Source organism: Lampetra fluviatilis, chromosome 50, assembly GCF_964198595.1.
Source record: "Lampetra fluviatilis chromosome 50, kcLamFluv1.1, whole genome shotgun sequence".
NCBI lineage: Eukaryota > Metazoa > Chordata > Hyperoartia > Petromyzontiformes > Petromyzontidae > Lampetra > Lampetra fluviatilis.
The window spans coordinates 3,466,027-3,489,043 of NC_136324.1; the positions used below are offsets into that span (position 1 = coordinate 3,466,027).

General features: G+C 54.3%; 1 protein-coding gene across 1 annotated transcript in view; it reads left to right on the top strand.

Annotated features, from left to right (window-relative positions):
* The window catches only part of SF3A3 (splicing factor 3a subunit 3), a 39,423-nt gene that overhangs the window by 13,159 nt on the left and 3,247 nt on the right, over positions 1-23,017 (top strand). The window contains exons 12-16 of the mRNA XM_078878240.1: positions 635-704; positions 4,161-4,325; positions 5,573-5,683; positions 11,731-11,821; positions 17,607-17,662. Of these exons, the coding sequence (XP_078734366.1) occupies positions 635-704; positions 4,161-4,325; positions 5,573-5,683; positions 11,731-11,821; positions 17,607-17,662 (493 nt within the window). The remainder of the gene's footprint in view (positions 1-634; positions 705-4,160; positions 4,326-5,572; positions 5,684-11,730; positions 11,822-17,606; positions 17,663-23,017) is intronic.

Below are 23,017 nucleotides of genomic sequence, written 5' to 3' on the forward strand. Positions count from 1 at the left end.
AAAAATACACGCGAGCACAGGGAGAGAGACACGCAAACTCCAAATATACAACCGTGTCAGGGTCGGGATCGAACCCAAGACCTCCTGCGTACCAGGCGAGGTAGTTAACATCTCGCCACCGTGGCGCCCACAAGGTGGACTCCCAAGCAGAAAACGCACGCATCGCCCATCTCCTGCTCGCGCGACCGACGGGCGCCACGGGTGCGCGATCGTCAACTGGCATTGCTCCTCCTGCTGCTCCGAGTTCCTCGTGCCGTGAGAGCCGATAACTTCGCAGCTGTCGCTACGCCGGTGGGCAGAGGAGATTGGTGGTGGCGACGTTGGCGTGCGTGGGAGAGTGTTTGTTCGCCTCCCAGGGAGGGGTAGCCGGAGGGAGATTTTTGGAGTTGGCGGTGTGTTGGGGGTGGGGGGGGAGGGGTGGTGGTGGGAGTTTTGGGGGCACGGAGGGTTCGGTTGGTTGTTGATTTTTTCCGGCTCGCTGCATCGCGAGGATTGAAGCCGGTTTAATGCCGGCGGCGGCAGCGGCGGACGGAGGAGGGTGCCGTCTGTCCCACTCGACGGCGCTCGGCGCTCATCCTCGTGTGTGTGTGTACTTGCGTGTGTGTGCGTGTTTTTGCCGTGTGCCCGAGCGCAGGGACATGGAGAGAAACAAGGAAATTGCTTTGCTGGAGGCACAGATTTATGAATACGCAGAGATCCTCGGGGTAAGATCCTCCTTCCCTTCACGTGTATCCTCCTGCCTCGGGTCTCCGTAAACCCCTCTGCTGCCAGCCAGCCAGCCGGCCGGCTTACCTGCGCACGCAGCACAACAGCCGTGAGCGAATCAAACGAAACGCGCAAACCGCGGGGAGCCGGTTTCGCTGCTGTAATTTAATTGCGCCGTGACGGAAGGTGGTAGACTGCAGGACGTTTCAACGCAACCGTTGACGGTGAGTCGGTGTGCGGGACTGGGCCGGGATGAAGGGGAGTTGGTGCGGCGGGGGGGCGAGGGGGGCGAGGCAGCAGGCGGGCGAGTGAGTGTGTACGGCCATAAAATTTGATCTCATTTTTGCTTTGTCTTTCATGGTTCAGCTGACGTTGGCAAGCTGTCTGTGCCTCTTATTTTCCGCTTGTTAGTGCGGTCATTCCAGCCAAAACCCGCCGTTTTAGCGGGGAGCACGAGAGAGCACTGTTTCGGGGGTATCGGACAAACATTTCCGTCGCCCCCTCTGTTATAAATTAGCCCTTAAAAAAAAATCTGGTTCCATTTTCTCGGTTTAGAATTTATGACGTTATTTTTATTCCCCCCAGGCGGTGGATTATTATGTCGGAACGTTTCTTCTTTTTTTGCTTTTTTCTTTTTTTTATGATTCTCTCCCTCCTCTCTCGCCCTCTACCCCCGCCGCCTCCGTCCAAACGGGGCAGCTTTTGTGTGGGATATTGTGCCAGTTTAGCCGGCGGCGTTTTTCTTCCCTTGCTCGCTGGGAATTTTTTTGAACGTTCTAATGTTAAAAACATCCGTGCTCGTTATGCCGTGAATGTTTTGCGGAGCATCAAAACCGTCCCTGGGGAGAAAAATAAAATAAAAGTCGCCGCACCGCTCCTCTCGTTCGGAGAGGGGCCCGGTGTTTTAACGCCAGGCTTTCTCTCCGCCGCTTTCGTTTGCCCCCCTTGTTTATTTTTAAAATCACTCTTTTATTTGAAAAAAAAAAATGCACGGGTGAAATAAATAAAAGGCGTGTGTGTGTGTGTGTACCCGCCTGCTTGGCGCGTTTCTCAACAAATCCCACAGTTGATGGCGCTTGTGGACTGCGTGGAAATAATCCTTTTGCCCCGGCAAATCCCTAATCTTGATTTCCCACTGCCTGAGCGCGGGAGGGTGCGTGTAGGGGGGGCGGGTGGGCAGGGGGGGGGGGCGGTGGGCGGTGGCCAGTGGAGGGGGTTGGTGGGTTGGCTTAAGGTTGGCTGTTGTTTGGGCAGGGGAGGGGGTAAGAGAGTCGGTCCCTGGCACTCTAAGACCAGGCAGGAGACAACGAAACGCAGGTTTGAAAAACGAATCCAGTTGTTAGCTAAGTCCCTCGCGCTTGTGGAAACAATCACCGCGAGGCCGTCGCCCGGGCGAGGCATCTGATAACGACACGGTAGCGTGGTCACACGCGCGTGTAGATTCGCGTTCGCACAAGAAACCTTTGCGCACCGTAATATTCCGCGGCGTGCCCCCCCCCCCCCCCTCTCTCTCCCCCGCGCTGCGGTGGAAGTCTGAATTTGCCAAATTTGCCGAGCTCCCCGCCCCCTCCCGCGCTGTTGTAACACCGCCGACGCTCCCTTCATTGCAACTTTTCCTTTGTTGCGTCTTTTTATCCCCCTCGTCGGCCACCACCCAGATGGGCGGAAAGTCGAAGAAGGTCTGGAGGGGCACGAAGGAGGGTCGTCGGCTAGAGATTGATTTTTTTTTTAAATGTATAACACGGAATGCCGTAAAAAATATATCACGCGCATGTGTTCCTATTAAGGGGATATTTACGCAGCATAAAAAATAACTTGTAAAGTAACAATGTAACAGTTTTGGCCCGCAGCCTTTTCACCGACGTTTATGGCTGTTCTGAGCGTCTTGCAGGACCCGGGTGTTGTTTATCGCCCTGTTTGATGGACAGGACCCCGAGCGGCTGCGGCCGTTACATCTCCCACTCGGTTGGCTCTTATTCGTAGCGCAGGGCTGATTAACTGGCGGGTCCCCGGTGGTTAGCCACGTGTGGGATAGCGACATGGGTCACCGAGTGAGTGGCCTGCCGACACGTACGGCTTGCAGAGACGCCAAAGAGATGCGCGGTAGAGATGAGAAGCTAGATAATTAAGAGGCGTCAACGACTCAACGGTAGTGATTTTAAAGTCTTTATTGTCTCATTCAAAGTAACTTACATTTTAATTAAATTCATGCTTGGGGCTTGATTTTGGTTATATTTAAAGTAAACATTTTTTGACAAGCTTCGTGTTATAACATGACACTTGTCTTGGGCACTGTCTTTTTTCATCTGTTTTGTTAATCTTATTTTTTTTTTAAATCTCTTTCTTTCAAAATGTAACATTTTTGTTTTTTGTTGACTTGCCTTTATTGTTTATTTTCAAAGACCGCATTTAAATTGTTTTTATTTCTTGGGCCCCTTTAAACACGATGGCCACCCCACCCTCCCCCACCACTTCCTGCAGATGGAAGGCTGGTAACCCCCTCCACTCCGTGCCGCGGCTGACGACGATGCCGATGACGTCACCGATAACGCCGTCAAGCCCCCTAAACTATTATGACCTCCCGACCAGCGGCACACTGAGATCGTCGTGTATTTCCGTGATCTTACCGTGACCCCAATCCCACCACGATGGCTGTTGCTGCGAACAGTTTCAATAATCTTAATTTCTGTTGGACGGAACTTTTGACCCCCACCAGACCACTAGCAGAGACTCGATGGAAACTCTGCGGTTTAAGTGTAAACGTTTTTTTTCATTCAATTTATGCTGTTGGCTTTCTGTATAAAATGTCGTCGAGCTGCATGAGTTTTATCAAGAAAACCAAAAAAAAACCCGGACGAGTCTCAAACCTATGGGTCTCATCAGTGAGTCAGGCTTGTTAAACAAACTCCGATACATTTCCAGATGTTATTGGCAAGAACAAGTTGTCTTTGCGGTGTGGCCCCATCAGCACACCGAGCAACGTTGTATAAATAGAGACCTCATGCCCCACTGTGGAATACGACCCCCTTTACGTGAATCCGATTGCTCGGTAATGGTTTACTTGACCATACTTCACCACACTGGGCAGTGCTGGTTGGAGAAGGGTTGGAAAGGGTGGTTGGGCCGGATTCTGCTGCACTGCCTTTGGCTGCCGACCACTTCGCCCCACACCCCCTACGACGAACTTGTTTGTGCGTGGCGGCGGTGGTCGCCTATCCCTTAGGGCCATACATAGCTCAAACCTACTTGGCATCCGTAATCTGGAACCAATGTGTCCATCCGTGAGTTCGTACGTCCAACTTGGATCTCCCATCATCGCACCGGCTTTCTGGGCTACTCGTTTGCGCGCACCCATGCAACAAAAACAACCCCGCGCTCGTTTGTGCGATCGTCACCTCTGCGCGCCCCCCGTCCCCCCCCCACATCCTCCGCTGCCGCCACCTTGCCGCGAGCAGGAGCAGCGGCAGCTGACGCGCGAGAACGTCCAGCGCAAGCAGGCGCGCACGGGCGAGGAGCGCGAGGAGGAGGACGAGGAGAACGTGAGCGACAGCGACAGCGACGACGAGGAGAACGAGATCATCTACAACCCCAAGAACCTGCCGCTCGGCTGGGATGGCAAGGTGCGCGCTCTCATGGCGGGCAGACATCAGGCGGGAGAGTGCACGAGTGGGCTTGGTAACGGGGTCGGGGGGGTCAGGAGTATTACTATCTGCTCATTTAATTTAATTAAAGAATGGTGCCAATTTGCCATTTTCCAGGGTCAATAGAAATTCACAGATGTGGTACACTTTATAAAAAAATTGCCAACCTAAAAGCCTGTTCACGACCAACCTTTGTAATTTCAAAACAAAGGTTGAGGATCTTGGCAGTTTGAAAGCTTTCGTGACTGCAGGGATTCATATTCTTGGTTCTTTCGGTAAAGTCACGTAGAAGGGAAATAATAGAATAAAAATAATAAAGCATAATATTTTTATTTTATTATGTACCTTCTACGTGACTTTACCGAAAGAACCAAGAATATGGATCTTGGCAGTGTTTTTTATTTTATTCATTGCCACAGGTGACACGTACACAACTTGTACATATGTATGTTGAACTTCTACGTCGCCAACCGTGCCCCCCCCCCCCCCCACGCGTGGTGAGGGTGACCGCCCCTACGACAGGGGTGGGGAGAACCTTGTTGCCCACGGGCCGAACGCTGCCCATTTCTTCGTTCCACGTGGGCCCATGCCACACGATGCCGCCTCCTTGCACGCGTTTGTTCCACTCATGTGGGGTCCGCTGTTCTTGCCAACTTTCTCCACGTTGCCCCGTCCTGCGCCATCTCTCTTTCCGCTCTTCGGGCCACCGTGTCCGATCGCACCGCCCCACCTCTTTCTTCATCTCTTTCCTTCCACTTGCATCACTTGCACCTTCTGACCCACATTATTCTCCTGCTGTCTCTCCACACGGTGCCTCCCACACTCGGACGTATACTTTGGGACTCTGTATGAGTCTGCGCGTCCGCCTGTGAGTGTGTTTTTCCCGATGAGTATGTGAGTCTGTGTCTTCCTGTGTGTCAGTGGGTCTCGTGGGTCTGTTTTGAGTCCGTGGTTGGTGTGGGAAACCTTACTAAGGCGCGGGTCGAATTCAGCCCAAGAATTTGTTTCGTACGGCCCACAGGCCATAGGTTCCCACTTAAATTCATCATCACGTTTGGAGGGTACATGGCCTGACCCTTGACCTAACCCAACTCATCCATCATTGAGCTTTCCATACCCCCACCCACATTTTCAGAGACACCTCACTTCTTCACCAAACTTCGCCTAACTTCTCTCTGGCGCGTGCTCCTCCTCTGCGCACCCCCCGTTGTGTCCTCTGTGTTTAGCCCATCCCTTACTGGCTCTACAAACTGCACGGACTCAACATCAACTACAACTGCGAGATCTGTGGAAACTACACGTACCGCGGGCCCAAGGCCTTCCAGAGACACTTTGCGGTGAGTCTCACGCACAGCCTCCTCTCTGCGACCGTGTGCCCCTGCCTCGGTGCAGCCCCCCATATTTGCGTGTCCCGCAATGTGACTTGGCTGTATGCTTGGGAGTTTAGTTGGTTCGGTGGGCTGTTGTTTGCTTTATTGGGCGGTTGATAGGGCAGTTGGTTGGGCGGTTCAGAATCAAGAATCTTTATTTTAATCTGGAGGAATCCGATGAGCTATAAAGCTGTAAAGGCTATAATTTATTGGTTGGTTGGTGGGTGGGTTTGTGGGTGGGTGGGTTAGTTGGGGGGTGGATTGGTTGGTTCAATTGGTTTGTCGGGTTGGGTGGTTGGTTGGTGTGTGGGGTGGGTTTGTTGGATAAGCTGTGCAACAATGTGCCGATTTGTTGATTAAAAGCAATCGACAGATTCGTTCGCGAAACATGCGTCGGTGCGTGCGTGTGAGAACCGGACGATGTAAACCCCGACCCCTTCCACGCTTTAAATTTGACCCCACTCCTGAGCTTGCAGCTTTGCGTCTCGCTTACCCAGGGTCACATTCAGCGTTTCGTTTGGTCGAAGGGGTGTCGCTACTTTGACTGACTGTCCTCATCCCACGCTCCTTCCTCCTCCTCTCGGATGCGCTGCGTTTTTTTTTTCTCGCCGCCACGGTCGTAAAAATGGCCCAGAAATGTCCGGCGATTATCCTCCGCTTCACAACACCATAGTCCATGAGCCAGGAAGGGGCGGGGAGTGGTAGGGGGAGCCACGGGTTGGTCCGTACCACCTGGGGTGGCAAATGCTACTCATATCCACCATGGGTATACAGCTTACCGTATATACTGCCTGTTTAACAGACGTGTGTCATATTTCATTTCGTATTCTGTAGATGTTTCGTATCGCATCACAGTTGACTTATTTTTCTCGTAAGAAAAAAAAGCTGGAGCAGTGAACTTGCTATCGTACATATTTGTGATCTCGCGATGAAATCCTCCAAGAAAATCATTGTTAGCATTTGCCACCCCGCTTGGTACCGAGGTGCAAGTGTCGGGCCAATGGGGTCAATGCTGACCAAGTTCACGTCGTTATGAGAACTGGTAATAGTGGCCGATGATGTCGATTACTCGGGGCCACCCCCACATCCTCCCGACCGAAGACCGGAAACCCCCTACAAGACAGGCCCAGAGGCATTGCCGATAATATCGCAATGCCTCTATTAATCTCCCGTCCAGCGGCACATGTCGGGGTACGTAGCGTAGTTTTTGCTCTGTACAGTTACAGAAAACTTTATCTATCGGTCGAACTATTGGCTACGCCCCCCACTACTACCATGGACTCAATGAATTACCGCAATTCATGGTCATGGTTCGATTCAAGAAGCAGCTAGGCAGTGAGCCGGCGCTCCCGACATAAATTAAGGTACTGTGCGAGGTGAGCGGCAGCACTATCCCATACAGAAGGGACAGACGTTCATCCGCCTTCTCAGGGTGTGGCACCTCCTCATTACCTAACTGGGGAGGGAGTCTCGCAGCAACTTGCTGCCATTTGTCCTCCGATCCGCCCACAGTTATTTTGTCGTGAGCGGGAATCGAACTCAGTCGAGTTCGTGAGCGGCCTCGTGGCGCAGGGGCAACGCTAACCACGTGGCGCCACCAAAGACAAAGATCCACTGTGTAGCCTGTGACAGGCTGTTGCGGCAAGTGCTGTTAGCAAGCACCTATGAAGACCGACACGGCACACTAGGGGGTGGGTGGGTGGCCAGCACCACACCCGGTCTCCCTTGTCTCCCAAGTGGTGATGTTTACACACCACGCCAGGTACTCATTTGAGACTCAGTCGACCTAGGGGATGCCCAGGACCGGTTCAGATAATCGCACCTACACATACGGGGGACGTGGCACGCACCTGTGTAGATCCGCTGGGTGAATTTTTAAGCCACCTGCTGTGTCAAAGTCTCGACAGAATTCGTCACCAATCGTTGTGATTTGCTTTGATTACGTGAAATGTCGAGCGACGCGGTCCAACAACTCTCGCTGTCTCCGCAGTCGGCCGGATTACAGGCCACGGACGTAGCCACCGCCGCTTGGCTGCAGTGAATGGTAGCGGCCTCTAGCGTCTACGGAAATTACAAAACCCGTTGCACACAACTTGTACGAATGGACAAACGTCGGTCCTCGCCCAAGCAAATGCGTCGGTTAGTTAAGGTTTCGATATCGGCCCGATTTAATCAACGAATCCTTAAAGGCGTAAGTTTGCAGATAACGTTATCACGTGTAGCTGCTTACGCACGGTGGGCATCACAAATCTCATCGGGGTTGCGGGGCGGCTAGGGGGGCAGGATAACGGCATTCGTTAACGCGCCGCCAATATTTTTTTTGCTTTGGTAATAAGTAAGTCATCACCACACGGCCAAGAGCTGTCTTCAGTGGAAACAACGGTAATTAAATAATTTGTTATTATTTTTATTTCCCCCGGTTTTTTTTTTTTCCCCCTCCCTCATCATCCCCTCGTAGTTTGAGAAAGGGGACCCACAGCTGTGTCGACGCAAGGTATCCCGTAACATTTTAATTTCCTGCGCCGTGTGTTCACATCTGCTGCGTGTGTATTTACTTTTCTCTGTATAGCACCCCCCCCCCCGCAAGGGCGGAAGTGACCCAAGCCCCTTCTCAGTCCCTCTGAGTCCGCCCACCCCTGGCTAGCCGTGTCCCCCCCTCTCCCCAAACACCCCCATGGCCCCCCAACCCATCCCTTGCCCTCTTCTAAACCACTACCCCCCCCCCCCATCGCCACTTCCCCCCCAGCTAAACGTACACTCCCAGAACCCCCGGCCTCCGTTCCCACACTGCGCAGATTTGATTTTGATGGAGTTCCTTCGGCCGACTTTACTGGGTATTTACTGAGCCTGCAGCACGCTCGCGTGATCTCCCAGGATGTATCGTAAAGCTCCCGCTTCCCTCTCTCTCTCTCGCTCGCTCTCTCCATCCCTCCCTGTCTGCGTCTCTCCACCACCACCACCACCAGCACCGCCCACCACCTCTGTTCTCTCAGAGGCGCCGCCGTCTCTTCTTTCGCGCTTCCCACCCACACCCCCACCCCCGCCGCCCCCCCCCCACCATCCCCCACCATTGATATCACAGGGATAGGAAACAAATATCGCGCGGCGACGCAAAGTCGGGCCGAGCACGTGAGCCGATTTTCGTTTGTGGCGGCGGCGGTGTCATGCGGTTTCGCTTTGACCGTGGCGGTTATTTTGAAGATCACCTAATACGCCGGTTTGATTCTTGCGCGCGCTCTGTTTGTTTTTGTGTGTGTGTTTTTTTTTGCCCCGGCGCCCTGCCTGCATTGCGATCCGCAATCGCGGGAAAATAAACGGAGCGTCCAAATATGGATCCATCACCCGCGTAACCTCGTCGTGTTCTCTCCTAACTCCCCCCCCCACCCCCCTTACGCCCCCCCCCCACCGCCTCTTTCTTCATCCCCTCCTCCCTGCCGCCCCCATCCCTTCCCCATCTCTCCCCAAGCTCCCACCGGAGCGGCGTGTTTAGATGTTTTTGTCATCAGTAAGAAGCTGCTAAGCCATCGTCGCTCCTTCAAGGAAGATTGATCTCCAAAAAGAGAAACGGCTCTTCCCCCAACGGGCTTCATCGTCCTTCTGGCGATGTGTGTCCCGTCCAGTAGACGTTCGGGGAATTTCGTGACGGAGCGGCAGCCAAGGAATGGAACTCTTGTCTGATAGGACCCACACCGGTTTAGGAGATGGAGTGGCGATACCAACTCGTGTGTCGGTGCTAGGTGGATCGTTGCATCGTTGGTTCGTGAGAGACAGCAGTAGCATGGGGAGACCTCCATCTAGCAGTGGATAACCATGACGGTGATGATGCCCGTAATCTTTCTTTTGGCAAATTCCTGACTGCACTCGGCTGCTGCGTGTGGGCTCTCGCCCCGACGCAACACGTTTATCCGTACCTCGGGATGTATTTAGAATTGGATCGGACGGGCGGTCAGGGATTTTTTTTTATTTTGGCGGCAAGCCCGAATTAACGCCGGCGCTGCCTCCGATGCAGATGACGATGTCTTCCCCCCCCCCTGTCCCCCACCCCCCCTGCCCCCCCCCCCCTCCCCCAGATCCCCGCGTGGTTTTGTGTGGCCGCGACTCGCGACGAGCACTCGCAGACTGCGTTCCGACAGTCCGATGGCTGCTGTTGTTTTGCCAGGAAATGTTTTAAGAAAGCCTGTGCGTGTGCGTTCCTAATTTGATTATGTAGGTTTGACAGCTTGACATGCTCGGTGGCATGTGTTGCCAGCATCACACGAGGAATGCGTGTTGTGTGTGGTGTTTGTTATATGTGGTGTTATATAATGGGGAGCAGCGGTGCACTGTTTAGCGTACTGCGCTACGAACCTGGCAATCCGAGTTCGACTCCTGCTCACGACCAATAACAACGGCTGATATCTGAACGGTCCTGGACCTTCCCTTACTCGGCTCGGCCTTAAAACACATTCATTGGGAGGGAGCTGGTAGGAACGTTGGGTTGCTCGGTCAATGGCCAGGGTCAACGGCGGCGTGGTGTATTCCGCAAATATGCCCGACTGTGAGGGCGGGCACAAGCCGGCGTGAGTAGGTTAAACGTTGAGTTTTATAAGGGCACCACGGGGTGACCAGCCCCTCCCCACCCAGCCCCACCCTCCCCACCCAGCCCCTCCCTGCACGACGGACGGACACAGTAATCCCCTGTGGGCTGGTGGAACCAGTGGGTTCCTACCAGTATGAGTACCTGCTGTGGTGTGTAAACATCGGCACTGCGGAGACAAAGATACGGTGCTGGCCAACCCACCCCCTCTTGCACTGTGCCGGCCTTCATAGATGCTCGCTAACAACAGCACTTGCCCCAACAGTCTGTTAAAGGCTATACTAGGGGGATAGATGTATCTTTGTCTTAGTGCATGGTGAGTGGTGGCGGAATGGTTTTCGCGCCGCGATTATCGACATTCATTCATGTGCTTGTGTGTCGGTGTGAAAGAGAGATGTGTGCGTGTGATTTAATGTGGGGAAGCGGTGGTGCAATGGTTAGCACACTGCACTGTGAACCCGGTGACCCGAGTTCATTTCCCGCTCCTGGAAAACATCGTCGTCGAATATATATATACACGTCGGTACTGGGGAGATGAAGGCGGCCGTGCTTAGTGCCGACCTTAATAGGTTCTTTGCTCTGTTTACACTCGTCAATGCAACTACATTCGGACACAGTTTACGATATCTACATAAATCCTTTCCGCGTGTATTTTGAATGCATTGAGAATGCACGGGGCAGATGAGGTATAGGCTAAATTTAAATCTCTCCACACTCTTACGTGTTTGTTCTTTACTAAGCTGGCAAATGAAGACGAATAAACACAGTGCCTAAGATGGATAATAGTGCTTCGAATTGCGCTGCAAGCGCATGAAAGAGTCGTTTATTTTTAGTTTAGAATATTGTCAAGTCATTTTTTCAAGTGCAGATCCACGTCTCGTCTGCATTTCACGAGTATTCATTTCACACACATTTTCCTAAATATATATAAATTGTATGTATTTATGTATTTCGATTGCCCTCTAAATGTGATGTTATGAGACCAAAGGAAATCCCCATTCAGAGCTTGAAGCTAGCATTGCACTAACGCTGTGTTGAAGGGAATTGCTCCTCTATAATGTGTCGCTGATTGTTTGCTTTGTGATCTAAGAGAGCTGCACTGAGTCGCAGGATTCGCTTTGCTGCTGCACTGGATTTTTGTTTTAATTTAAGATCTTTTTCAGGACCACTTGATGACGATGAGTTTATTTTTCACTTGGGGTGCAAATCGGAGCACCTGGAGAAAACCCACGCCTTGTGCGAGGGGGCAACGCTCTATTCCCACTGTACAGATCGAATAAACAGGTGGCGATTTCGTCGACGCTTGCTGTACTGCCTTCTCCTGGCGAGCCAGGACACGCCACCTCTATGCCTGTGGGTCTGAGGAAGTGACGCTGACGACGCTGATGACGACGCTGCTGATGATGACGATGATGCGTTTTTATTGTGACCCCAACAGGAGTGGCGACACGCGCACGGCATGCGCTGCCTGGGCATCCCCAACACGGCGCACTTCGCCAACGTCACCGCCATCGAGGACGCCGTCGCACGTGAGCCCCCCCCCCCGCCACCCCCGCACGTTCACGCGCACCGCCGCATGGCAACAGGCGGCCGCCATGTGTGTGTGCCCGTCACGCACCCAACGCTCTTCCCTGCCAAATACAAAGATTCCCCGTGTAGCCCTTTTTTACAGACTGTTGGGGCAGGTGTTGTCAGCGACCGAGTGCCTATGAAGGCCGGCGTGGCGCACGAGAGGATTGGGTAGCCAGCACCACGCCCGGCCGCCTTTGTCTCCCCAAGTGCTGATGCTTTACACACCGTACCGGGTACTCATTTAAGGCTGAGTCGACTTGGGGAAGATCCAGGATCGGGTTAGATATTAGCCGCTGTTATTGGTCATGAGTGGGTGCAGCGCAGCCCGCTAACCACTACACTGCCGCAAAAACAAAGATCCCCTGTATAGACTTAACAGACTTGGCAAGTGCTGTTAGCTAGCACCTATGAAGGCCGAAACGGCATACGAAATTGTGGTGGGTGGTCAGCACCATGCCCGGCCGCCTTTGTATCTTCAGTGGCGATGTTTACACATCGCACCAGGTACTCATTTGAGGCTTAGTCGACCTAGAGGATGCCCAAGACTTACTGGTGTTGGCCGTGAGCAGGAATCGAACTCGGGTCGCCAGGTTCGTAGCGCAGTGCTCCAACCGCTACACCACCGCTCCCACCCTATCACACACGTTCACTGACTCGGCACTATCAACAACAGCAGCTGCCATGCACCACTAAGTGAGAGTGACGTCACCGCAGTATTTGTGCCAGGCTAGGTGCACTTTAAGTCTGTTGCTTGAGGTGTGGAAGGCTTGATGCTGAGAGGAGGTCACAGGATAGACCCAGAGATTATGGGTTGACTGACTGGGATGATTGACAGATGCACCACCTGTGGTGCCCACTGTGCCAAGTATCAACACCCTATCACACACGCACACAACACCTATTCATGCACTCAACACCTCTCCGCACACCCTGTCATCGATTCACACATCCATTACTGCACCTTAATACACAACTGGCATGCGTAGACTACAGGTCACACTCAGCACCTGCTCGCACACCAATCCTTACATACACACATCCCGCATTTTACATTCACACATAGAAAAAGACAAAGATCCCCCGTATAGCCTTTACAATACTGTTCAGGCGAGTTCTGTTAGTGATGAGCACTCATACGGCTGACACGGCACACGAAGGAAAGGGTGGCCAGCACCACGCCCGGCCACTTTTACCTCCGCGGTGATGATGTTTACGCAACCCGCCAGGTATTAATTTACGGCCGAGTCAACCTCGGGGAGGCTCAGGACTGGTGCGGACATTCTTCGCTGATGTTAGCCGCGAGCGGGAATGGAACTCGGCTCGCTGCGCCACTGCTCCCCACGCACGCACGGACAGATGCACGCACGCACGCGTACGCCCAACCTCTCTCTCGCGCACTCCGACCCCGGACCGCGCGTTCTCTCCGCTCGCTTGCCCGTTCGCCGCGCAGCGCCGCGACCCCCGCCACATGAAACGGCGCGCGCCGTTCCCACGCTCCCGGCGCATTTTCACTCCTCGAGCGGTGGCATTAAGGGGGTCTTAGCGCGCGTCTTGGCGTTTTGCGCTCGTGCTTGCGTGTGTCCGTCCGTGCGTGCGCACTGTGTCATCTTCATATTGTGGCGGGCGTGCGTGTCCAGGGGGGGGGGGAATGGGGGGATTGGGGGGTTGGCAGCCGCCGCATTTCCAGTGTGGAGGGGGCCGGACTGCAGAGGTGCCATCGCTTTCACACGTGCTGCCTCCGCCCGCGCGTTAGCTCGCTCGCGCGCGCCAACGCGTGTGTGTGTGTGTGTCTTTCCGTCTCATTAACTCCGCGACGTTTAGCTCCGCTCGCGAGTAAGTAATGGAGAAACGAGACCGTCTCGCGGGAGAGAGGTCTTGTCAGCGCCGAGCCGACACAAAGAATTTAGATACAAATTTAAAACTCCACTGTTTGTTTTTTCGTCGGGTAGAATGGGGGAAGGGGAGGGAAGGGAAGAAGAAGAAAAAATGGGCCCAGCCAAGAGCTGCCCGTTACTCTGTGCCCCCACGGCTGGTTTGATCTCGCCAGCAGCAGTGCTAGGAAACTCGGAGGGGGGGGAGGCTTGGAGGGTCGGAGTGATTAAGAAACGAGCGGGCAAGTGAGCAAACCGACAAACGGGCGTAGCGCGCCAGCTAGCCATGTGATCCGCCCTTGCCACCGGCGGCGGTGACAACGGCGGCGGCGGTGGTAGTGGCGGCGGCGGGGGTGGTGGTGGCAACGTTGCGTTCCCACAGCTCTCTCTCCCCGTGCCGACGCGGAGTTTTGCGGGCGGGCGGGCGGGGCGGTCTGTCACGGAGCCCCGCGGGGCGAGGGGAGAGCGAGCGCGATGGCGGCGGCTCCGGCCTTGTGTTGACTCAAGTCCGTTCCTGTCGGCGCCCGACTTTCATCGGGGGCAGCAGCTGGCCGCCCGCGTCGAGCGCTGGCGAAATGTTTTTCGGTCCTAACGCGGCGAGGACGGCCAGAAACATCAAAAACCCGCGGCGCGAGGAACCCCCTTCGCTTCGACCGGTGCTCCCCTCGCTTTGCCGACAATAATTCCGCCCGTGTGCATGCGTTCGACATCCGCACATGTCCTCCGCGTATTTATATATAAAACATTGGCAACCGAAAATAAAACGGGGGATGAAAAAAAAATTGCGCGCAATATTTTCCGCGATATCAGCACATGCCTTGACTCCCAGTGCGCGTGCGTGTGTGCATGTGACAGTGTGCATGTGACAGTGTGTGCGCGCACATGCGAGAGCGGGTGTTCACGCACACGGCGGGGCGTTGGGTGTGTTTGGGTGTCATCGAGTTTCGACGTTGGCGAGAGACGAGGCGTCGTTGCCAGGCTGGTGTGCGCCGATTGCCGGATCTCGCCTGCCCTTGCCAGAAATCTCTCACATCCCCCTCTGCCCGCCCAAAACAACCAACGTGCCGCTCGCACCCCGGCCCACTCACCAGCGCGATCGCTCGCTCGCTCTCGCGCTAATTGTCAGGACGCTTACTTTTGTTGGACGCCTTTCGCTCGTCGGATTAAATTTCTCCCGGCAAAAAAAGTCCGGCGCGCAATTTCGATACCCGTATTTTATTTTTCTCTCTCTCGCCTCGACTCCTCTCTGAGTTTGAGCGATTGAAGAGGTGCCAGCGTTGTAAAAAAAAAAAGCCTGGTTTCTTTCTTTTTTCGCGTAAATAAATAAATACCGCCCGCTATAATATAATATATCATCTAAAAAAAAGTAAAATTTTTCGGCGAGCCGCAGAAAGACCGTTAGAAATGAAAACAGCGCGGCCATTTCGCGCGAAGAAGAAAACAGAGGAGAGAAGAACAAGACGAGAAAAAATGCGAGTGGCGTGGTTGGCAGAGGGCGAGAGGCTCCGAGTCTCCGAGTTTCCCCCCCCCCCCCCACCAGCTCTTGACCAGCGGGGCTAGCGCGCACGGCTAACCATTTCATCTCGGCTTGTTTGAATGTTGCCGGTGCCCGGCGGGTGACCGGGAACGAGTGTGGGACTGCCCTGCGCGCCTCTCACCCGCCGATGAAATTCGGGAGAATGAAAGCAAACGTTCCTCGCCCCGAGGCGATGGGCTCCAGCGGCGCACGGGCGTTATCTTTAGAAATTGGAATTACAGCAGGGAGATTCTTGGGTTTCGCAGAAATTTTCTCAGGTGAAAGCGGTCAAGAAGCGGGGGCGGGGGTGGGGGGGAGGTGGGGAACGCCATGGATATCGCTTGGAACATTAGGAGCGGCTTGCACGTTGCATAGGGATGCCTTATTATTAGCACATGTGGTAAGATGAACTAGTTAAATTTAAGTAGGTAGTTTTTCACCGGCGCGTGTTTCGTCCTGCACCCTGCTAGCTTGCGAAACCTCGTTTCGCGATCGTCTCGTTAATTTTTTTTATTTTTTTTGCCACAATTTCATAACGGCTTTGCCATCTGCGTCGTTGCCCGAGACCAAGTGTCCGCTCAGAACTCTCGCGGGGGGACGGTGCATCACTTTAGAGAACGGCCCGCGGAAGCGGAGATTGCAGAGCTACCTCTGAAATGCCTTCCGGCGATTGTTTTCTTTTCAATCCAGACGCGCCCTGCGGCATATAATAGATTGGTCGCGTGGCAGTCAAAGTGATATATTTTTTTTAAATCTTAAAGATAAAATATAACCATATTCAGTCAAACGCTATTTATTCATATACACCTTCCCATACAGCGAACACAAACACACACGAGCTCACGGGAGGTGGCTGGGTGGACCCAGCCACCTCAGTGATTAAGCCGACTTATCACGTTTCGTGAAGTTGATGGTCTCAGCCCCCCGATCATCCAACGACTACACACTCGCACAAGGAAAAACCCGTGAAGCAAAATTAGCTTTTTTTTTGCCATCTTACTTCAACTGACGCACGCGACATGTTCGGCTCGGCGAGTGGTGCCTTCATCCAGCAGTAGATCGCTGAACGGGCGCCGTGCACGTGACACGCACGCACGCGCGCCCGCGCGCACAATGGGGGCGATTGTCGGCGTCGATGTTTGCGAGCGCGTGCGTCGTGGCGCCATGCCACCCCTTTGCGCCGCAATTGTCGAGTTTCTTGGCGTCGATGGCTGGGTGCCACGGGGTCACCCAACGTTCAGTAGGCATGTAAGGATTAGTCGTGCGACAATTGACAGTCACCGCCCACCCCCCCCCCAGCACGGCCCCCCCCCCTCCTTTCCCCACCGAGCGGTTAGCTGAACCGTCACGTTATTCGGGGGCAGCGATTCCATCTCGAATTTTGCGCTTGTAGATCCTCCGTGCGGAACCCCGTTCATTCCGCCCTGCAGCCAATGCTCGCTGCCGCCGTGTCCCCTCTGCGGAGACATCGCGGCGTAGGAACACGTAGGGACAGGAACCGTTCTGCCGGTATGGCGAACCCTCGGCATACCGCCACATTGACAACCTCATTTGCCAGTAAAAAATATGATAATTGTTTTTTTACCCTTTTTTCTGGCAACAAAACTGACACCTTTTTTACAAGGAGTCATGTTTGCATAGACCACAATACCTGCAGTCATAATGCAAACAAAAACATAACTCTGATAATGTGCGCTGTCCTTGAAGTTGATTGGTCCACACCCGAGACAGCTTTCCTTAGAGCCTAGTCTCACATGGTGTTGGACCACATGACGCCAAATCAATCAACTTTAAGGACAGTGCATACATTATCAGAGTTATGTTTTTTGGTTGCATTATGACTGCAGGTATTGTGGTCAATGCAAACATGACTCTTTGTAAAAAAGGTGTCAGTTTTGTTGCCAGATAAAAGGGTAAAAAACTAATCATTGACAATACTGTACGGTATTACGAAAAAATATATGGTAAAGGTCAAAGCGCAGTCCTGCAATTGCTTGCTGGTGCCACTGCTGATGGAAGGGGCCTCCAGTTAGTGGGAGCTTAAGAGACGGGCCTCAAGAGGGTATTTGGTATGTCCTTCCACACTGGCCAATCGTCTTGTAAGAGGAAGGAGTTGCCTACACTTTAACGCATGCTACCTGCCGATCAGCTTGACTCTCCTGAGCCTGTTTATACCACTGCTGCGCCGGGAGATTGAACACAACCAGTGTGTCGCTCACCATTACACCACCGCTACGGCATCCCCTGCGTTGCGCATAACGCTCTCGCACCCGCATTAAAATCAACCTCAAGTGTCGATAGCAATCGGGTGCGGTGATGTGACCGTCACGAACGCTCTGCATCTTGTCGTTCCAGTGTGGTCCAAGATCAAGCAGAGCAAGCTGTCGGAGCGGTGGCAACCGGACACGGAGGTGAGTGGCTCGCCGAGTCCGCCGATCGCTCGCGCAACGCGCGCGTGGTCCGTGCGGACTTGTGTCCGCGCGTTTATCCCGCGCGGACTTGTGTCTGCACGCACGTCCGTCCGTCTACATTGCCGTCTGCGCACGCGCGTTAGCTCGCCACCCCGCTCGCTCGCAGCGCAGCAACTTGACTTTGACGTATCCTGACATCGGGTTCAACCTCCGGAGCCCCGACATTTCACGCCGCCGCTTGAAAGGCGAGCGTTGGAAACTTCCCATACCGCGATCTCAGATACCCGGCCGTCATCGCCGTGATACTCGGAGCGCGGGGAGACAGGGAGCCGTGGGGGGGGGGGGGGGGGAGATGGGATTTTTATTTTTTTTACAAACTGGGTTTGAGGTTTAAAAAAAGAATGGCAAGAAAGCTTTGGGGGAGGGGTGGGAGGAGTGGGGGGGGGGTAGAGCAGGATAAAAAAAAAACTCAAAACCTTCTTTGAAATGTACCATCCCTGGGGGCATGGGATTTTTTTTTTTAGAGGGTGGGTTACGAAAATATGTTGCCCCAAACTGTTAGAGTTTAGGAGCGCTTAACGCGCCTTGATCGGAACACTGGAGGGGTCAGGTTTTGGGAAATGCCTTTTTCTGCGGCGGCGCTCCTTCTTTCAGCTTTGAAAGCGGTGCGCAGATGTGACGTGACGGATAAATTGCACCGCTCCGCGCCACGGCCGCTACGTTCGTCCTGAGTCGGGGAGGCGGGCGGGCGTGCAGGCGGGAGGCCGAGACATTGGGGTATCGATGTGGGATCGAGGGGGTGGTGGTTGGGGAGGAGGGGGGGGAGTGGGTAGGGGAACGTACAGCAGGAGGAGGAGAGACCGGGGGGCTGCGTTTCGTTAGGCTGCACGTCGGCAGATCGGTGGCGGATCGGCGAGCGAGAGAGAGAGGTGCCACTCCCCCCCCCTCCCCGAGATCGGATCGGCAGAATCTCCCGCGCAGCCATCAGTGCGGTGTTGGGTTACGGCGCTGGGCGAGAGTGAAGGTTGCAGGTTTCTCCTCTTGAAGGAGCGGGCGGGGGGGGAGTGGAGTTGGGGGGGTGGGAAAGCCACGCATGCGATAGCAATCAGGGCACACTTCGGTAAAGCTGGAGCGGGGGTGTGGGTGGGGGTGGGTGGTGGCGGCGACCCCACACCCCCCCAGCCCCCCCCCCCCCCCTTGGGTTCCCCCTCGTCCCTCCCTCGCCGTCCCCCCGGGCGTTGACCCCTGGGTCCCAGGAGCCGACTAAAACCATTACCCGCGGCCACGAGCATCCTCCGTGCTGCGTCGTGCCCCCACCGCGTGCGATCTGGGCCGCCGGGGCGTACCGTGGCTTCGAGCGCATTGGTGCTCGTCGGTAAGCTTTTGTAGCCCAGATGAGCCGTAGGGCGGCAGCGATTGTTATCGGGCCGGTAGCAACGTGCCGATTCGTGACGATGCACTTGTTGAATCGTGTGCGTGTGAGAATCGATCGTGCACTTCATATGTAATCGGCGTCGTTTTGGGAAATGGCACTCCTTCGTAGCGCACAAATTAAATTTTCGCACGATTTACATGAATTCGATGTGATTTTATGCCAGTGTTACATTGAACGGCAAAGAATACAAATGAGTCGGTAGGAGCGAGATCTGTGTGCGAGACGGTGCGCCATACACGCGCGCGCGCACACGCGTGATACATCGACACGACCGCCGCACGCTCGTTAACTTGCACCACTCGTTAACGCACAACACGGCTTGTGGTAGGCTCATTAACCCTTAACCCTCACCTCCCGTCCACCACCACCACCCCCTGCCCCCACCCCCGCTGTCTAGTTGTGATGTTTGTTAACCTCGTGAGCGTGCATCACCACCATTCGTCACACGCGTGTTACGTTGAAACTGCAAAAGAAGAGGAAGTGGGCTCGGACATGCCAGTAAAGTGATGGGCGCCGCATTGGCTATTAGATGTTAACTCCCTCGCCTGGTTTACAGGAGGTCGTGGGTTCCATCCCAACCCTGACGCCTGCTGTATATTTGGAGTTTGCATGTTCTCTCCCCTTGTTGGTCGTGTGTATTTCTCACCGAGTCCTCCTGTTTTTCTCACTGCATTTAAAATTAACATGCGTTTTAGAGTATTTGGCTGCTATAAGCCACTTCGTTGAGCTATCATTTGGGGTCGGATCGTTTCTGTCTGCAGCAGGTGCTGGGCGGATCGTTCCGTTACAGGATCTTGAGATGTGGCGGCAGCTTGCGGAAGACATCATCCAGCATTGGAGTGATCGTGAATGATGATGATAATGAGATGTCACACTTGACTATTCGTTGCTCACACTGCGTGTCCATGTGTTTGTGTGTCTGTGTAGAAACGGTGGTGTTCGGGATGCGATCCCCGTTTTCAAGTTAATTATAAAAATGTTAACAATTGGACCGAGATGAGAAATGTTAGGAAGTCAGAAAATCATCCTCTGTCATTTGGGACCGACCCCAGAGTGTGTGACATTTCAGGACATCACTCTGATGGTGTCACTTCCGCAATTTCCCCCCCAAAAGGTGGCGTCACATGGCACTGGGTGACGTAGATTTTTTTTTACGCGGCCGAGACATTTCACATCATTGCAGCGTGTAAATTATTCCTAAATCCCCCCCCCCCCCAAAAATGTAAGAAACTCGTCCACAGTGTGTGTGTGTAACTACTCATGAATGGGGCAGAGCGGTGGCGCAGTGGTTTATGCACTGCGTTATCAAAGCAAAAGTTTTATTTCCAGGCCGTGACCATCCTCAGTGTCCAGCGATATCCTGACCGACGTGGTGAAGTGTACGGTCAAACAACCCCCAAGACCGACACGGCGATAGGCGGGAGCAGAGGTGTGCCCGTCATCCAACAGTCGATTGACAAGTGGCTGTAAATGAATACGATTGTGAATTTTACATTTAGCAACTTTGCATGTCCAAAAGCCCCTATGGAAAAGCCAGCGTTCCAGCAGTCGGTCTCCTCTCCGCCGGCCTTTCGCTGCGTCCCCGGCCCTTTGAATTCTCCCAGCGCTGGAAACCTTCACCCCCTGGGTCGCATGGTGTTTTTTTGGGGAGGGGATTTACTCCCCTCAAATGCCCTCCCCCCCCCTCCCCCGCGGGCCACTCCCTCCCACAACCCCTTGCGCCGCCTTTTCAACAGTGGCATTTTTACATGCTCGTAAACCACAACAAGAAGCATGAGTGGCCAGGAACAGATTAAAAGTTAGCCACGGAAAGAAGAAAAAAAAGCAGCACCGACAGCGAGCGAGCGAGAGAGGGGAGCTGGAGATTAATTAAAACAAACCGCGGGGACGAAATGCGGAAAAGATGGGGCCTTGGGGGGGGGGGGGGGCTCGGGGGGGCCGAGCCGACAAGGCACGGCTCTCTCTCCGCGGTGCCCGCGAGCGGCTCGTGAGAACGTGTTTATTAAAATCCGCTCGGGTACCGACGGCCGCAACAGTAAACAGCCGGGCGCGCCTGTTTTATTTAATACATTTTTTGGGTTCCGCGCGAAAGTTTTAACGGTGCGGAACGCGGTCCTTATGCTAAAATAAAAATAAAACTTTTCAAAAATTTGTGCGGTAGAAAACGGGGTGGGGGGGGGGGGCGGAGGTGGGGATGTTAACGGTTTAAAACCTGAAATCAAATTGAATTTTCTAATAATAATAAAAAAAAGTAGTCACGTTTCTGAAAAAGTTTAATAGAAACGCCGCTCAGACGAGGTAGGGCTGTTTTAACAGCGAAATTTGTGCCAAATTTGGACGCATTTTAACCTCATTAATAGAGAGCGGGTGGAGGGGTAAGAAGCCAGTTTAAAATAAGAAAAAACTTTATAAAATTTGGGCGAGCGCGCGCGTCTATGCTATGCACGTGTGCGCAAAGCCTCGGCTCGGCAGCCAAGTTTTTAGCGCTCGTTAACTCGCTCTCCGGCCTGCTTCCCCCACCCCACCACCACCACCTCCTTAACGCGCAACACGTCTTGCGGAGGCTCATTAACGGCACAGGTCTCATTAAACGAGCCATGCGCCCTATTTTACACTTCCCTGCTCCGCTGGAGTATCGGGGGGCCCAGCGCCACGGCGCCGCTCGAGCATTTCCTCCGGAGAGCGAGAGGGGCGGGCGGCTCGGTCGTTTGCTCGGGCGACGTAACGTGAGCGGGAGGAGGGGCAGCGTGGGCAGGCGGGAGTCCCCGCCACCACCAAAACAAAGGTCCTCCCTGTCGCCAGCGTGTACAGGCTGTTGGGTATCGTGCTGTTAGCGAGCTCCTCCGAAGGGCTGCACGGCACGGGAGCGGCCAGATGTGTACACGCCGGACCAGGTGCTGGCGATCACCTAGGGGAGGCCCGGGACAGGTTCATTTATTTGCCACTGATGTTGGCCGTGAGCGGGATTTTAACTTGAGTCGCCATGTTTGTAGCACAGTGCGCTAACCACTACTCCCACATCACCCGGCAATCTTCGTCTTCCCAGTGGCGATGTGTGCACATCGCACCGGTTACTCAATTGAGGTTCTGTCGAGCTAAGGGAGGCCCAGCACTTGTGCAGACAGTCGTCACCGGTGTTGGCCGTGAATGGGAATCGAACTCGGGTCGCCGGGTTGGTCACGCTTGCGCGCTAACCCTCTGCACTCCCGCTCCCCACGACCACCACCACCACTGTTACTCGCACCAATACCACCACCCCCACAAGCACCACCACAACCACCATGGTCATAGCCTGCCAACGCAACAGGGCGCCACATTCTTTCTTCCATCTCCCGCCCGCCCTCGCCACCGCCTCTCTTTGTGCACCGAACTCGGACATTAAACCATAAAATACACGTATTAAAAAAAAAAATTATATATTTGTAGAAAACCCAACTTAATAATGCCCGCCGGGAGTCAAATACCTGCGCGCGCGCGCGAGAGTGCGCACAACCCCTTGAGGGGGCACCGCCCACAGACGTGGGTAATGGGAAACAGCATGCCGCGGGGCGTCTGTGCCCGCGGGCCGCCGTCTGTGCCGGAGCGGGGAACCGGCAAGCGGTAGTCGAAAGAAAAAGTTTCCCGAGCGATTTCCCGCTCGAGCGAGCGTCGAGGGCGCGCCGCTCGACCCTCCCGTTTACGCGGCCGCGAGCCGTCGGTTAGAAATTCCACGGTGCTGTGGCGGGTGCGGCGGGCAGGGGGGGGGGGCAAAAGTGGCGTTCGATGTTGGAACGATCCCCGGAGGTACGATGGGTCGCGGTTGGCCGGCATCGGCCCAACTTGGATTTGAACTTTGTCGGCTTCTGATTGCGAGGCGGCTCGCTCTGCCGCTGAGCCCACCGGGTGAGCGAGCAGCGAGCAGCGGGGACTTCTGCCATGGG